The 16,220-nt window shown below is 35.7% G+C and overlaps 1 protein-coding gene across 1 annotated transcript in view; it reads right to left on the bottom strand.

The window, feature by feature from the left end:
• ARHGEF4 (Rho guanine nucleotide exchange factor 4) overlaps positions 1 to 16,220 on the bottom strand; it is a 244,140-nt gene that overhangs the window by 214,241 nt on the left and 13,679 nt on the right. The window contains exons 2-3 of the mRNA XM_051985660.1: positions 14,025 to 14,345; positions 1,582 to 1,711 (exon numbers count right to left, since the gene is read on the bottom strand). Of these exons, the coding sequence (XP_051841620.1) occupies positions 1,582 to 1,711; positions 14,025 to 14,345 (451 nt within the window). The remainder of the gene's footprint in view (positions 1 to 1,581; positions 1,712 to 14,024; positions 14,346 to 16,220) is intronic.

Here is a 16,220-nt window from a genome sequence, read left to right as displayed (position 1 = left end):
AAAAATTTGTCCGGGTTGCCCTTGGGAAGTAATAGCTGAGTTTGGGGAAGATTGCAAGATAAGGGAGAAGAGAAAGAGGTGCTTTGTAAACCTTAGAGATGGCATCTATAAAGTTTAATAAGTGAGGGACCCTGCTTTAAGGAAGGATTGATTCCTGTGACTGTTATGACTCAGGGAATAAATATAGCTATCAAGTACTATCTCTCTTGAAGCCAGTGCCCCGACAAGCAAAGAATCACACAAGTCCATATAGCACGAGTTGACTGGGGGAAGGGAGAAGAGGGAGATGGGATTTAGTCTAAGAGGAGGTCTCTGTTCTCTAAGGAAGGGGGCTTTTGTTATTGCCTGACTGAGGCATTTCACTCCCATTGTTCCTGGGCAAGGAAAGAATGCTGAGATTGATCCAGAGGTCAAGTTGGTAAATTTGAGCAATGTGACCTCAGCCCCCCCAACAGTGGGTACTAGGGGTAGAGCTGGGAATATCCATCTCACACTACTCAAGGGTCCTTCCTAAAATAGCATGGGAATGAATGGTGGGTGAGAGGGGAAAGGGATAACCCACTGTTTTTCAGTTGTAGAAGGCCAAACTGGGATTACAGCTGGAGAGAGAAAAAGGCACACCAAATTGCATGGTGTAGAAGCCAGGCAACCCTTACTCTTCTTCCAGCTCTACCCTATCCTCTCAAAAAAGCCAATCTTTTGCAGAAGCTGGCTCAGAAAGACAAGAGCCTGATCATGGTTTCTATGAGCTTTGAATTCATCACACTTTTGGTCAATCTATGATAACTTCTTCCTCCAATAAATCCTCTGCACCAAGTGAAGCTGAGATCCAGGTTCCCAAATAATTTGTTAGCTGACCTTGGCTACTAAGTATTTTGTAGATTTCCTGGCTATTTGCCTCTGTAAAAAGTACTCATAAAATACTCCTTTTTCTGCTTTCCTAATGGAAATGTTGTGGATGGGCACACAGTTTATGTTTTCCTTCTGGTAGAAAACTGCTTCCAACTTAAAAGGTCCAGTTTACCATCCTTAGCTTATAATCCTTCCTGAATATTCTTAGTTCCTTATCTGTCTGAACTGAAATTTACACCTTTCTGAGCAAACTAGATAAAGTGAAAACCAAAAGCAAACCTGCTGTGACTACACAACTAAGAAGCCAGTGTTTTCCAAATGGAAGAATTCTCAATTTCATCCTTCAGGATGTAAAATAGAAAAGAAGAAATTCTATAAAATAATTGTATTTTTTTCTATACCAGTCAAATCCCAATTATATCACACTCTAAAGGCCTTACTCTTCTATTTGGCTAAGCCAGAAATGTCTATTATTATTTCCATTGCACAATCCTGCCTGAAAAATCTCTTTGGTTAAACAGAGACTTCTTCTGTGATAACATTTGTTATAATGGTATTTGATATTAATCTTCTTTCTTGATAAAGAGCCAGGAGCAAAAATAGATTATCATCACAGCCTTCGGTCAAACAAACCAACACAACGCAGGTCCCAACAAAAAATAGATGGATCAGGCTTCCTTACTAAAAGGAAATAGGTATCGCCAAAGTGAAAGGAAATTGTGTACTTACCAGAGAATGGTATGCGTTCTCTCCAACACTTGTGGTCCAAACAGGTTGGAGCACTCTGGGAGAATGGTTGTATCTTCAGAGCAAGAATGTCTAAAGGCACAGGGGAAGTGAGGGACATCTTCATGCGAGCCTGAAGATGGAGAGAAGAGAGAATTAACTGAAAGTGAATAAAATTTACTTTCTTGTTGTTAATTTTCCTTTTGCCTCCTCCCTTATTAATTCAAATTTTGTCCACCTCAGATAGAATGGCCATTGATATGGTAAAATGTGAAAGATGTGGGAGAGGGCTCTCTGACAAAACAAACAAAAACAAAATCACTACCTACAGCCTGTTATCATACTTCATATTTTATCCTTAATGGTGTTTTCTTAGAGTTAAGCATTTTTTTATCAGACTATCTTTTATTAATTACTTTTTAAAAATGCATATATTCTTTGGAGGGATTCCATTTTAAGTTTGTTCCTTCCTGAACAAAGCAATTCAGGCAGCATGAAAATCTGGGATGTCTGGGGATGAGAGTTTGAAGAAACAAGAATAGGCTTCCCTCTTTCCTCTCCTTCCAAAAAACTTTGGTGCCTTCAATTTTTTTTGGTCCAGTCCTGCTGGTTCCATTGGCAGAATTCTCTCCTTCTGAAAGGACCTGTGGAGTCTAGAATCCTCATAGGTTTCATAGAACCCCAATTTTATTGGAAGAACATGACAGTGTGGCAATTTTTTGGTTTACTTGTTTCTTAAGAACATATAGATAGCTTGGTAGAATGAAGAGAATTCTGGCCTTGAAGTCATAAAGTTCTGGCTGGTTGATAATAATCCAGCCTCTGACATACTGGCTGGGTGACCCTGAGCAAGATAGTGTTTTTTAGGTATCCCTGAAACTTAAGAACTGCAGGGAAGGTGCATTCTCTAAATGAATGAATTTAATTTAATTCCCTATACCAATGAAATCACAGCTCCAGTCCCTTATCCTCTCTCATAAAGATGTGGTTCCTTTGGAGCAGCCTTACATTGCTGAAACAAAAATTAAAAATAACAAAACCTCATCAAGACATCTTCGAGTCAGATTCTTATTTTGTAAATTACTATGTCTGGGGATTTAAAAAAATCATCAGCTATTACTTATTAAATTGCTACATGGGTGGCTTTGAATAAATTATAGCAAGAGATTGTGAAAGAAAGTCAATATCCAGTCTAGCATAGTGAGGTAGCAGCATCTCTCTCCTAACTTTGTCCTTCCTCCTCTCTCCTACCCCTACTCCTAATTCTTGCCTCAGTTCATTATACTGCAGTAGAAATATAACTCAATGGAGTCAGTTCAATATTTAGTTCTATTATATAGTGCATCTTGTGGAAAACTCAGTATGGAAATTCTTCCATCAGTACAAATTAGCAATTCATTTGCTAATTATTTAAGAGAATTATTTGAAGGGAATTATTTAAGGGAATTACTTGACCTGAGAGGTAAAATGCCTTCTTGTATGGTCACTCTTGAACCCAAGTCTTCCTGACTCTTAGTCATTTGAATCCATTATATAATTGATTTAAAGCTTAAAGAAATTTTAGAGACCATCTAACCCAATCCTCTCATTTCACAGATGGGGAAACTGAAGCCCACTTAGGTCTAGATAGCTAGTAAGTCTCTAAGATATGATTGCAACACCAATCTTCCTGACAAGTCCAGTACTGCATATGCTACACCTTTGTGATTCTGTTAGACTCTCCCTTAGAGAGTCTAGAACATGCTGCCTCTCAATATATCTTTATAATTATTATGTTAAATATAATTTTCTTTTCCACCAGAATATCAGTGTTTGAATTCTTAGCAGTAGGGTTTTCATTCCTAAAGATCATAGTAATCTCCTGGTTTTTAAAATAATAATGAATTATAAAATGGGAATAATAAACTTTGTATAATGTCCCATAAAGCTTGTTCTGAGGAAGTGCACAGTATACAAGTGTAAGCAATTATTAATATTCATATTTAAATTAGAGTGATGAAAATAAATTTTTATATTATGGAAGGTATAATCCATCATCTCTTAATTAGCTATAATATCTCAATAGGAATTGTTTTATGAGATTACTTTCCCAAAGGGTTAACTATAAACTGGGCTTTAAAAGACATTAGGGAATATACTCCAAGCTACCTAGGTCATGGTGGAAGCCCCAGTATTTAGAAGCTCTGAACAGCCAAGGGTTAACATGAGTGCAGAACATACCTAAGTGAAAAGGGGTGAGAGACTGAGGATAAATATGTTCTTCCTAAGTAAGGATAGATGTTGGTCTCGTTGGCACAAATGTCATGCCCATTCTTAACTGGGAACCTTAACATCTTTCCTGATGTGGGAAATGAAACCAGAAGATGAAATGTCAATTTGATATATAAATTTTAAATTCACATATAGATTCTGGAAAAGAAATGAAATTATTTCTCTGTTTATTCACCAACACCAAGATTGAAATACCACCTTGGAAAAGAAAATGAAAGAAACAAAGAAAGAAGGAAAGAAAAAAAAAGAGAAAAGAAAGGAAGGGAGAAAGAAAAAAGAGAGAAAGAAAGAAAAAGAAAAAAGGAAGAAAAAAAAAGAAAGAAAGGGAACTAAAAAGGAAGAAAAAAGAAAGAAAGAAGGGAAAGAAAAAAGGAAGAAAGAAAAAGAAAAAAAAAGCATTGTTAGGGCAAAGGAATTCAGAGCAGACAAAGATGGAAAAGAGATGGTCAGAGCTGTGACAAGGACAGGACATACTGTTTCTCACAGATAAGGAATTTATCCCAAGTTCTGACTTTAATTTAGGTTCTTTTCTTTCAGGGTTAAATTGCTTGATTCTAAAATTGTAGCATTTTAGGGCTGAAAGGAGCCTTTGAGGTAGTCAAATCATATGATTATAGGATTTTAGAGTTGGAAGGGTACATAGTTTAATGGCTTCATTTTGCATATAACAAACTGAGACACAGAAATGAGAAATAACTTTTAAGATCACACAGCAAATTAACAAGGCATCTGGGTGGTACAATAGGTAATCAAGAAAGATTTGGCATTAGGAAGACCTAAGTTTCAATCTAATCTCAGATACTTAATGGTTTTTTGAACCTGGACAAGTCATTTAATCACACTGTGCCTCAGTTTCTACATGTGTAAAATGGGGATAATAATAGCACCCATATCATAGGGCAGTATAATGTAGCACTTTGCAGACCTTAAAGTGCTTTGTAAATATTATGTGTGTGGTTGTTGTTATGATAGGACCAAGATCTAAACTCAGATTTTCTGATTCCTAGGTGAGTGTGCTTTCCATGACAGCAGGATACTTTCCTGACTTTATTCATCTTGAGCTGCTGGACATTAAAGGCTCAGCATACAAATATAACCACAGGAATATATGGGCATCAAGATATGCATCTTGCATATCTATCAAGATAGCAGCCCTTTCTCCAGTTTTCAAAAGCTTCTGAAAACATGGAAGACCAAGTCTTCCTTTAATCAATTTCAAACAAGTAGTTAAGGGTCTCCTCCATGCCTGCTGCTTTTCTAAATGCTACGGGAGATATATGACCAGAGAAAGATTTAGTGACAGCTTTTTCATCTTGTTGAGGATTTAAGACATAAACACAGGAAAATAAAACTACCAATCCAAGGCAGTTTATGACAAGTATTAGGTCAAATATAGACGTAGCCTATAAATAAATGGAGTTCAGAGGAGGCAGATTGCCCTGGTCCTAGAAAGTTAATTAAGGGAGGCATGTTATAGCAGCAAAACAAGAGAACTAGATTTGGGATTAGAAGAACTTTAAATCAATTATCTGTGAAACTTCAGTGATGTCTGTTAGTCCCTTTGGTTCTCAGTTTATTCAGTAAAATGCAGAGATGAGTCTAGATTACTTCAATGGTCTATTTCACCTAAGCTCTTTGATTTGATGGGAAGGCAATTTGCTGGGCTTGATTTTGAAGGATGAGTAGGATGTGGATTTAAAATACTTTTAAAAATTTTACTGAATTAGTTTGACTTAAAAGTCACAAAACTGATTGTCTGTAAGCTACAAAATAAATTGTCTAATTGCTTTATATAGTTATACCATGTCTATACTCCATCCATTGGGAAACTAATAAAGCCAGTAATGCCCCAGGAAGATTCCTGGAACATTCTAAGTCTATCCTTAACCTAAGTAAAATACCTTGGTTTTGGAGACAGATTGTGAAGGCACTTTTTGTGATGCCTAAAAAAATTCTGTGTTTCCTATTATGCAGCTTATTTCTTAATGAAACATACAAATATAGTCACAAACTTTATTGGCACGTCTAAAAACCAGCTGCTACTGGATAGTCCATGTAACCAAGCAAATTTCCACTCTTGAAAGAAAGAGACTATACGAGCTGACAATAAATATAGAGCTATCCCCATATCTGAATGTTAATTGTGTAAAAGAAACAAAATCATTTCTATCTAAATTTTCAGTTGATTCCCCCTGTTTAAAATGCCCTTTCTTATTTTCTCTGCCTTTCCAAATCCTATGAGACCCAAGTCAAGTTCCCTGAAAATTTCTCTAATGATTCTAGTTTACTCTGGTTCTTCTGTTCTCCAACCTGTTTTACATTTCTTGCCTATGCTGCCTAATTAACACCATATTAAGTAGTCTCATTTTCTCCTGCTGGTTGTACCAAACCTCTTGACACTTTATTATATACTATCTTGTTCTCTAATTGTTCTAATTGCTTCTTGTCTGCCCAACTAGACACTTTGATGCTAGGAAAATGACCTTATCTTCCCTTTTCCCTGAATTCCCTGTTGGGGATTCCTAATCCTGTGAGTGGCCAAAGGTGGTCTGCCATCCAGATGATTTTCAGATACTTGGAAACGCTTTATTAGTGGTTACAATTTTCCTCCTCCCCTAGGATCTCTGTTGTCATCTGACTGAGGTTTTGCGAATTCTCTTTGATTTATGATGCATTGGTCTTTTTTTTGTGGGTTTCATAACTACTGGTTTTTTCCCTTCTTGGACACATTTCTAATCTGTCTTTCTTTGTCCACATACATATTTAATTCTCAATCAGAATGGTATACAGTAGAGAAGAATGAATATAGAGTCAACCTGAATTTGGATCTGGGTTCTGCTACTTGCTATTCATGTGACCTTTTCCAAGTTATTTAATATCTCAGAGGTTTCTTCATCTGTAAAACTACAGAGATTATACTAAATAACAGCTTCTAAAACTATGGTTTGCAAATTCATAAGGAATCCCTGTAATACAGGAGTAGGGAACCTTTTTTTTTTTCCATCAAGTATCTTTTGATTATTAATGACATCATCTGCAGGCCATGAAAATACATAGAATTCAAGCAGTGGGAAGTAGTCATATCTAGTTTTCAGCTCATTATCACCTGACATTGCATTAGCAAATGATTTTTGCAGACCTTATATGGACTGTGGGCTGGATATTCTCCACCCTTCATCCCTGTTGTAACTAAATACGGAGATAGCAAATTATCATTTATTATATGTAAATGTTTGATTTGTATAATTATTTATATAATATATATCTGGGTCACATAAAAATTTCACAGGCAAAAAGGGGTCGGAAGTAGAAAAAGTTTAAGAAGCCCTGTACTAGATCACCACTAAGGTCTGTTCTAGCTCAGATATTCTGTAAGATAGCTAGGTGGTTTAGTGCACTGAACTTGGAATCAGGAAGAACTCAGTTTACATCCTAACTCAGACACTTCTTAGCTTTGAGACCATAAACAAGTCATTTAAATTTTCTTAATCTCAGTTTCCTCATTTGTGAAATGAGGATAATACTATCTTATAAGGTCGTTGTGAGGATAAAAATGAAATAATATATGTAAAGTGCTTTGCAAAGCTTAAAGTGACTTATAAATATTAGCCATTTTATTATTATCATTATCATCCTGTGATTGCATAGTACTAGGAACACAATTTGTATCCAAAAATGCTAGTTGATTGATAAATGAACAAATAAATTCTGCAGAAATGACTTTTGGATTATACATGAGTTTGAATGATCAACATGTAGGATTGGGGATGGGGGGTAATCAAGAGTTGATCAGCTACATTTCCATGTTGATTTAGAGCTTGAAGTGAATTGATTTCTACCAGGGTAATTTTAAAATGGAAATCTGATGACATTATCTGTGTAAGGGGTTCTCCCCTTCAAAAAAGGATTCCCAGATAAAATTGTGGGATGGTGATATTTTCCAGATCATAATGAAGAACAAAATGGATTTTTCCATTTCTATAAAAACTAATTTTTGAATATTTCATTTTTAAAAAAACAGTTACTTTGATCTCACAAATAGGAGGAATTAAAGCTTACTGATTTTCTAATTTATACTTAGACATGGGTAGGTTTTCTCTTATTCTTCATTCAGAGAGAGAGAATAAAAAAATCATAATCCCTTACCTCTGTGTGGCAATTCTAACTTTTAGGGTCTTCCACTTTTTCATTTGATTCTCAATAAAAATTTAGTGAAACAAATTGGGAAACTGAGTACAAAAAAGTTAAGAATGCCTTGCTCAATGTGACATAGTCAATTATGGAAAATGCAAGGATTAGAACTTGGTGCTATTAACTCTGTTTCTTTCCTAGCTCAGACAGACTTTTAGAATCATAGAATCATATAGTTAGAAAGATTCTCAGAAATCCAACTGCCTGAATTGTGCAGAAATCCACCCCTGTCCACACTACCCACCGTAATATGCTTGACAACAGTCATTCAGCCTCCTCTGAAATATTTTCAGTGATCCAGGGCTCATTCCTTTTAGTTAAGCTGATCTAACAATAGTTGATCTTATAGTTGAAAATTTCCTCCCTATCGCTTTCATTGGTCAGTTCTTGTTCTGCCTTGTAGAGTGACACAGAACAAGGCTAATCCTACTTCCATATGACAGTTCTCTAAATATTGGAAGACAATTCTAAAAATCATCTTCCCCATTTCCCAACTATTTATCACAGGATATGTTTACAACCCTCTGACTGACATGCTCATTCCTTTATATATTCTACTGCATTAGTGCCTACCTCAATACATTCCATGTCATGACCACTGCAGAGTTTTGTGAGATTAGTGTTTTCCTTGAACAGGATGCTATTTTATATTCATGCAGCCTAGGATTACATGGTAAGCAGCATGGTTTGATGGCAATAGAAGAATCAAACTGGGTCTAAGTATCTGCTCTCCACTTACTAGTTATGTGACCCATGGCTGACCCATTTAACTCTGTTTCTTCTTCTGTAGATTGATGAAAATACTGTTTGTGCTACCTACCTGATAGGATTGTTTAAAGGAGAACAGAGAACTTTGTAAGTTCTCACACGCTATGCAAATATTATTAGTTACCCTGTCTCACATTTGATTTATATTGAGCTTGTGGTCAACTAAACAGCCCAAGTCCTTTTTTTTTTTAAACAAAAACTGCTTAAACCACTTATAAAAGAAAAAAAAAGACTTTAGTGTTTTAGATTCATTCTATCTCCATTCAATTGAATTTTTAAATATAAATACAATAACAACAACTATAATAGCTATCATTTAATATAATACTTTAAAGTGCAAATCACTTTACAAGTATTTTCTCATATTATCATTAAGTAATCCTGGGATATGGGTGCTATTATTATTATTCCTATTTTACAAATGAGGAAACTGGGCAAGCAGAAGTGAAGTACCAGGATCACATAACAGATTTGTCTTCCTGACTCCAGTCCCAGTGCTCTATCTACATATACATACATATTTTTACATGAGTATTGGATCATGATTCTAGTTTGCTGGAATCATTTTAAATTTGAATCCCCTTGTTCAACATATTAACTCTCTCTTCTAGTTATATATTATCTACAAATTTGATAAATATGTCTTCTGTGGTTTTAACTAATCAATGAAAATGTTGAAGGGGACAAGGACAAGAGGGTAACCCTGGTCCATTTATTAGTATTTTTGGGGCCCAGTCATTCAACCAATTCAGGATCCATTTAATTGCATTGCTATCCAAGCCCATCTCTCTCCATCTTCTCTCAGAAGAGATCATACTATAAGGAACTTTGTCAAATGCTCACTGACAATCAGGTATACTTCATTTACCACCTTACCAAAGCAGTTATATCTTTTGAGTTTCCAAAACTCATGGGATCATGTCCTTCTGTTTAAAAATAGGCATCTCATATACACCCATTACTCTAGCATGAAGGATCCATTCCCAGGGTTAGAAGTATAATGCCAATTATTGCCCAACTCCTGGAGAATCAGGCCTACTATTTTCTTCACTGTGTATTTTCCTCTTGAATCATGATTTGGCTATTCTTTCCTTTAAAACTGAAAGTTGAGACTCTTTGGATCTGTTTCACGAGAGCAGGCAGAAATCACAGAATCTTAGATCTCATAGGAGCTGCAAGAGGCCTTATAGGTAACCTCATCCAACCCTCTCATTTACAGATAGAGAAACTGAACCCCAGAGAGATTGACTGACATGTTCAAATTCACACAGTATACAGCACAGAAGAACTGGGATAGGAACCCAGACCTTCTGGTTCAAAATTCAGAGTTCCTTTTAATGCCCCATGCTATCTTACATAAGATGAATGAAGATCTATTTTTTTCCTTATTTGTCTCCCTTCTGTCTCCTCATTATAGGCATATGTTTCCCTTTTGATCATTTAAAAATGCTTATATTTATTAATTATATCAATAAAATCAATGTTATATCAAAAATTCAAACCATAAAATCAATTGTATCAATAAATTAAATAAAACTTTTGTAATATTTGTTTCTTAGTTCCATGTACCATCTGTCCCCTCAAATATCTGTCTTTAAATTCTACTATTAGACATGGATTATTAGGCAACTGCCATCATTCATTCCTGAATACTTGATCAATATCTTGAAGGAACTTCTTTCAAAAACAATCATAAGAAAGTTTTTTTATGAATATGTGTGTATGCATACACATGCATAGATATGAATGCATGTATAAAAATGGCTATTTGTGTGTAGATATCTATGTGTAATAGCATTATTAATTATTCCTTCAGATTTTAGGTAAATTGCTTTAACCAGACTGCTTTCTTTCTAAGCCTAGCTGAAGTCGTCCTTCAGCATAGTAGTTGCTTAGAAAAAAATTTACTTCTTCAGTATCACTGGAACTGACTTTTCATAGGGTGTAATGGGCCATAATGTAGTTTGAGAAGATTGCTTTGCTCTTAACAAATCACACAGAAAAAAGGAAGTTTTAAGGTGGGTTGGTTAAGCACCATGAGAGAGATCATTTTAACCTTTAAATCTTAACCTACAATACACATACTCCTTGCAGAGTTTTATCGACATTTCAAAGGGCCTGTGAACGTGGATGAGAAAATATTTTTATCTTTACTTTCACTATCCTATAGGAGAATTTTTGCATTTTCTTCTATCATGAAAATACACAGACACACACAGATAAGGGGTCCATGGGCTTGACCAGACTTCTAAAGGGGTTTATGGCATGAAAAAGATTAAGGATTTGTGTTTTCAAGGATAGATTTTTTTGGAGGGTCTGACATTCTAGCCATTGTGCCACCGAGCTACCCATACACATTATTAGCTATTTTTAAGATTTCCATGGCTGACGGCAGAAGACATAAACTTCTTGGAAAAAGGGCAGAGAAAATAAGCATAAAAAAATAGAGAGAAACTCAGGAATGGGCTAGGAGAATACTAAAGCAGATTTCAAGGGCCCCATCATTTTGCTAATGACTGTCTCTAGCCATTCATAAAAAGCAGTGTGGTCCATCCCTGTAGACATCATCTCTGAAGTCTCAAGTCTATAAGGAAGAGTATATCACAACTGTCAAGTAATTCCTATAAGACACATTGATAATCTGCAGAAATTCTCTCTTAAAATTTTCTTTTAAGATTTTAAATTTAAAAACAAGACATAACCTTCCTTCAATTCCCCATAACAGCATGGAGATGACTCTGGGAAGCCATGACACCAGAATACAAAGTCTAGCTAGTCTTAATAACCTGGGAAACATTCAAATATCTGTCCAACAACAGACGTATATCTGTCATCTGAGGACCATATAAGTTGAGAACTGAGAAGCTCATCACTTGATTGGCTACTAGATGATGAATTTGGGAACCTGGACAATCCCTAAAGTCCATCTTCTTGGATATTGAGGGGTTGTAATCTATGTTGATGCACTGAATACCAGCAGCAATGAAATCCCAGTTTTCTGAAGTATTACAGTTAAGTTTTTTTTTAAATGACACAAGTGATAGACTTTTTTTCCCACCCTGGTTTGGAGCCTTCCAAAGTAGGTCAAATTTAGCACTTTGTGAAACACCTGGGCAACATCCTGTTACCATGGTAACCTTCGAAAGCACAACCTTAGTGTTTCCGGAAACTCAATCTGAGTACATGGGGTAACAAAAGCAGTGACTAGAACCATGAGACACAGGAGCAAACTTATATTGGAAAAATAATAACATTTTAGCTACAGAGTCTGACTGTATATTTTCTGCAAGTTTCATGGCTATAGTAAAATCTAATTCCTCATTGCCTTATATTTCTTAGGGATATTTAGACTTTTCAAATATTGGCTTTCAGTTTAATTCTATAGCAGACAAGTGAACCTGAGCCTCATAGAAAGGGAATTAGCATGAGTTTTAAACCTTTACTTTATGTCTTATGTGCCTTTCCTTGAAGAATTAGAAAAAAATAAAAATATTTCTTCTTAATGGAAAGAGATTTGGAATTGACAGTCAGGAGGCCCCAGGTCAAATGCCCTTTTTGACATTTTCTAGCATGATTACCATGAGGAAATCAGTAAATCTTTTTGAGTATGATGTTTTTAAACCACAAACAGTATATAATAAAAACTCAGCAGAAGCAACATAGTATAGTGAATAGAGGAACATCCTTAGTAGGAAAGAGATATGAGTTCAAATATTTCCTCTGACCCACATTATGTAAGCCAATCATCTAAATTATTGCTGTCTCAAGTAACTTGTTAAGATATTATATTACAATAATGCTGCACATGAGTACTAGTGAGTATCATTTTTATCTGAGGAATATCCTAAATTAAAGAACTATAGTACAAAATAAAAATGTTTTTGCTACCCAAATCAAAGATTATTGTTAGGAATGTTTTGTTCTTAAGCTACCAAGTAAATGTAAATTATTATTATTGCATTCACTTTCCTGTAATAACCATCACAAGAAAGTATACCTGCAAATATGTATATGTACTTCACCCCTTCCTTAGTCTAACATTCAACTTTCCCCACAATCCACAATTTGGCTTCAACTTGCCTTTATAACTCTTATCTCCCCTTACTCCCCACAAAATCCCCTCCTAAAGGCATTACTCACTTTGGCTGAAACACATTTTGTTCTTACTTACCTCTACACTCTCTCTCTTCCTCTACCCACCGCATGTATATTCTCCCACCTTTCCCAAAAGGTCTTCCTCATCTTATGTTTATCTATCCTTCAGAAATCAAGTGCATCAATTTCCTTCAGGAAAGCTACCCAGATCATTCCAGCCTATGCTGAGCTCTCCTCCTACAAAAAGCATAGCACTTAGTGTCTGTACAGAATGATAGATTTAGAGTTGGAAGACATTTTGGCAATACTGTAGCTCAATCTTTCATTTCCCAGATGAAGTCTCTGAGTCTCAAAGAGATTAAGGCCCTTACCCAAAATAGTAATTGGGAGAGATGGGATTCAAACACTTAAAATCATAGGATCATATATTTAGAGCAAGAAGAACTCTTTGAGATCACTGAGTCTTCTTCTCTTTTATAAATGAGGAAAAATGAGACTTAGAGAAGTTATATTACAAACCCAAGAACATAAAGCTAATCAGTATTTAAGATAGGGTTCAAATCCATGTCTTCTGAGCTCCAAATCTATCCACTATTCAAGACTGCTCTTCCTATTCCAACACATTGAATGCTTACTTACATACTCCCTCGGAATATCTGTTGGTGATTTTCTGCTGCTTATATTTATATAAGCTTATATTATATTTTGTTTTATTATTTGTGTATTCTTGTGACCCTTCTATAAGCTTGTTAATTATTGGGATTATGTCTTTCTATTCTCTATAGCATTTAACAGAAGGCTGGGGATATAGTGGGTAGTATATGACCACAAGTTCATAAGGAGAAATTTGACACATAACAGGAAAGAACACATGAAACACCAACCACAAAACACACACAAAACAATCACCAGGAAACAACTACCACAAAACACACACCTGTTATCCTATGGTAGGATTACCACAGAGCCGTTTGCCACTACTCCAGACAGCCAGGAGCCAGGAGGAGACAAGATACAGCGTAAGAAAGACTGGACGGTGAGAGCAGAAAATAACAGGCACAGCTGGAGAGGAGGAGTAAGTACAAGGCCAAATATAAAGAAAGATGGCTGGAGGGTCTTACTTTGACCAGGTCCTTTGGCAGCGTCCCAGCATGCACCCCCCTCTCCAAATGGGCCTGTTTTTTAAATTTCCTTTTCCGCTGCTTCTCCAGCCACAAGTCATCAAGGCTGGCATAGTGGTTCCGAGACATTGTTGTAGTCTTGCAGGATGTTTCCGAGGGATTTCTGTCCGCAGAGAGGAAGGGGAAAGTCCAGGTGATGTTTTCAATGGTGGAGAAGGGTCTTTGGGTGGGCACTGTGGGAGGGACCCTCTTACCATAGTGGCAAACCAGCTTCTCACCTGGTCTTCCTTCTGACAGCAGGTTGTTTTGGAAGGTAAGGTCCTGTTTTGTAAGCATCAAGAAAGGACACATAAATTTGGGACAGGTTTTATTTACCCTTCCCCTTTCCCAATCAGACAACAGCCTTGTGCTTTGGTTAGGACACCTAGCACATTTATGACGACTTTTGAAGATGCTGACATTTTTAGGCTGAGGCAGACAAATCAATTTTATTCCCAAAGCTAATTATTTAAGAAAGATTTGCCTTGATCAGAAACATTACTGCATCAAAGATACTGCTGAGCCTGATATAAATATAAAATGTAACATTTAAAATTATACAATCACAGAAATGATGAATTCTTAGAATCATAGAATGTTAGAACTAAAATGGATCTAAGAAATCCCCTAGCCTTGATTTCCTTTTCATCTACAATGAAACCAAGACTCAGAAAAGTTAAATGATTTACCAAAATATTAGCTATTAACAGGCATGTTTTTCAAATGCAAATGTATTTTATATATTACTGTCCAATAATCCAGTTAAAAGCACTTTATTTGAAAATTTAGCTTTGGGAATAAGATTACAAGTACATGTATAATTGATATTTTTGTTATTAATTCTTTCCTTCTGTAGTAGAAATAACATTTAGCTATTGAATGACTAATTTATCAAACAATTAATTTCAAATTTCCATTAAACATCGAGATTTTTGAACTACAAGATACCAAAGATCCTAACATTGAATCTTAAAAAAAAAAAAACTGTTTAAATTAAGAGGCTTTTGGGCATTGGGTTAAGGTGGTACCTTTTGTCTGCATTTGAGAATCATCCTCTTGGCAGTTTACAGAAGCCAATTTTCTTAAAAGATTTGTTTTGTCCTCTACTCCCCTCCAGACCCACAATTCCATTCTCAGGAGCCTACTTTACATAACAAGAAACCCTTGTACTATGGCATCCAAGAGATCTCAAAGCTTTTCATACAGATTATCTAGGAGAAAGGATGAAACTGTTCTTTTAACTGTTTCCAGAAGACTGCTCTTTTTCAATTACAGGTAGAGAAGATGTTTGGTTAATTGCTATATGGTAAATTACTTTTTATAGGCCTTCACTTGGTAGATGAAAGGATAATTGCTTAATTGGGAGAAAAATATAACAGGAGAGAGACTCCAACTAAGTTTCACTCTACTATTCCAATTTCATACCTGGAAAAGGATTGAGATGCAGAAAGAACAAATAGCTTGCCCAATGTCAATATAATATATTATGGTATCAGTTAAGCAAGATACCTCTTTCATCTACTGTTTAAGACCCTATAATAGTTACCTAATGCCTATTATTAAGTCCTAGAATCTTAGAATACGAGTTAGAAGGCACATCTGAGGTTATCTAATTCAACCCACAAGACGCATTTACTTCCCTCTATACCAGCATTTAAAGCCTTTCATAATTGTCCCCAATCTATCTACCCAACTTTGTCTTCCATTAATCCTTTTGTTCAAGTCAAACTATTATCCTACAAATACACCATTCCTGTTATGGCATCTGTGCTTTTTCCTCATGTATTCTGCCTTCCAACTTCATCACTCAACTGAAATTTCTCTTTTCAAAGTAACCAACAATAACCTTATCTAGTCTTTTCTCAGTCCTCATTCTTCTTGACTTCAATTCTGCATTTAACATTGTTGACCAACCTCTCTTCATAAATATTCTTTCTTCTCTGTTTTTTTTAATGATGCTTTCTTACCTAACTAGTTTTTTCTGCTTCTCCTTTACTGAATCATTATGCATGTATGTCCCCTAATTGTGGATGTTCCTTAAGGCTCTGCCCTGGGTCCTCTCCTCCTACAAATGATTCTCTGATCTGCATATCTGGTCTCAATCTCTTCTCTAAATTTTAGTCCTATATCACTAGCTGGACAATATTATCTGGATAT

The sequence above is a fragment of the Antechinus flavipes genome, chromosome 3 (genome assembly GCF_016432865.1).
Source record: "Antechinus flavipes isolate AdamAnt ecotype Samford, QLD, Australia chromosome 3, AdamAnt_v2, whole genome shotgun sequence".
Lineage (NCBI taxonomy): Eukaryota > Metazoa > Chordata > Mammalia > Dasyuromorphia > Dasyuridae > Antechinus > Antechinus flavipes.
The sequence above is the reverse complement of the archived record's forward strand: the minus strand, read 5'-3'. Positions and strand labels throughout refer to the sequence as shown.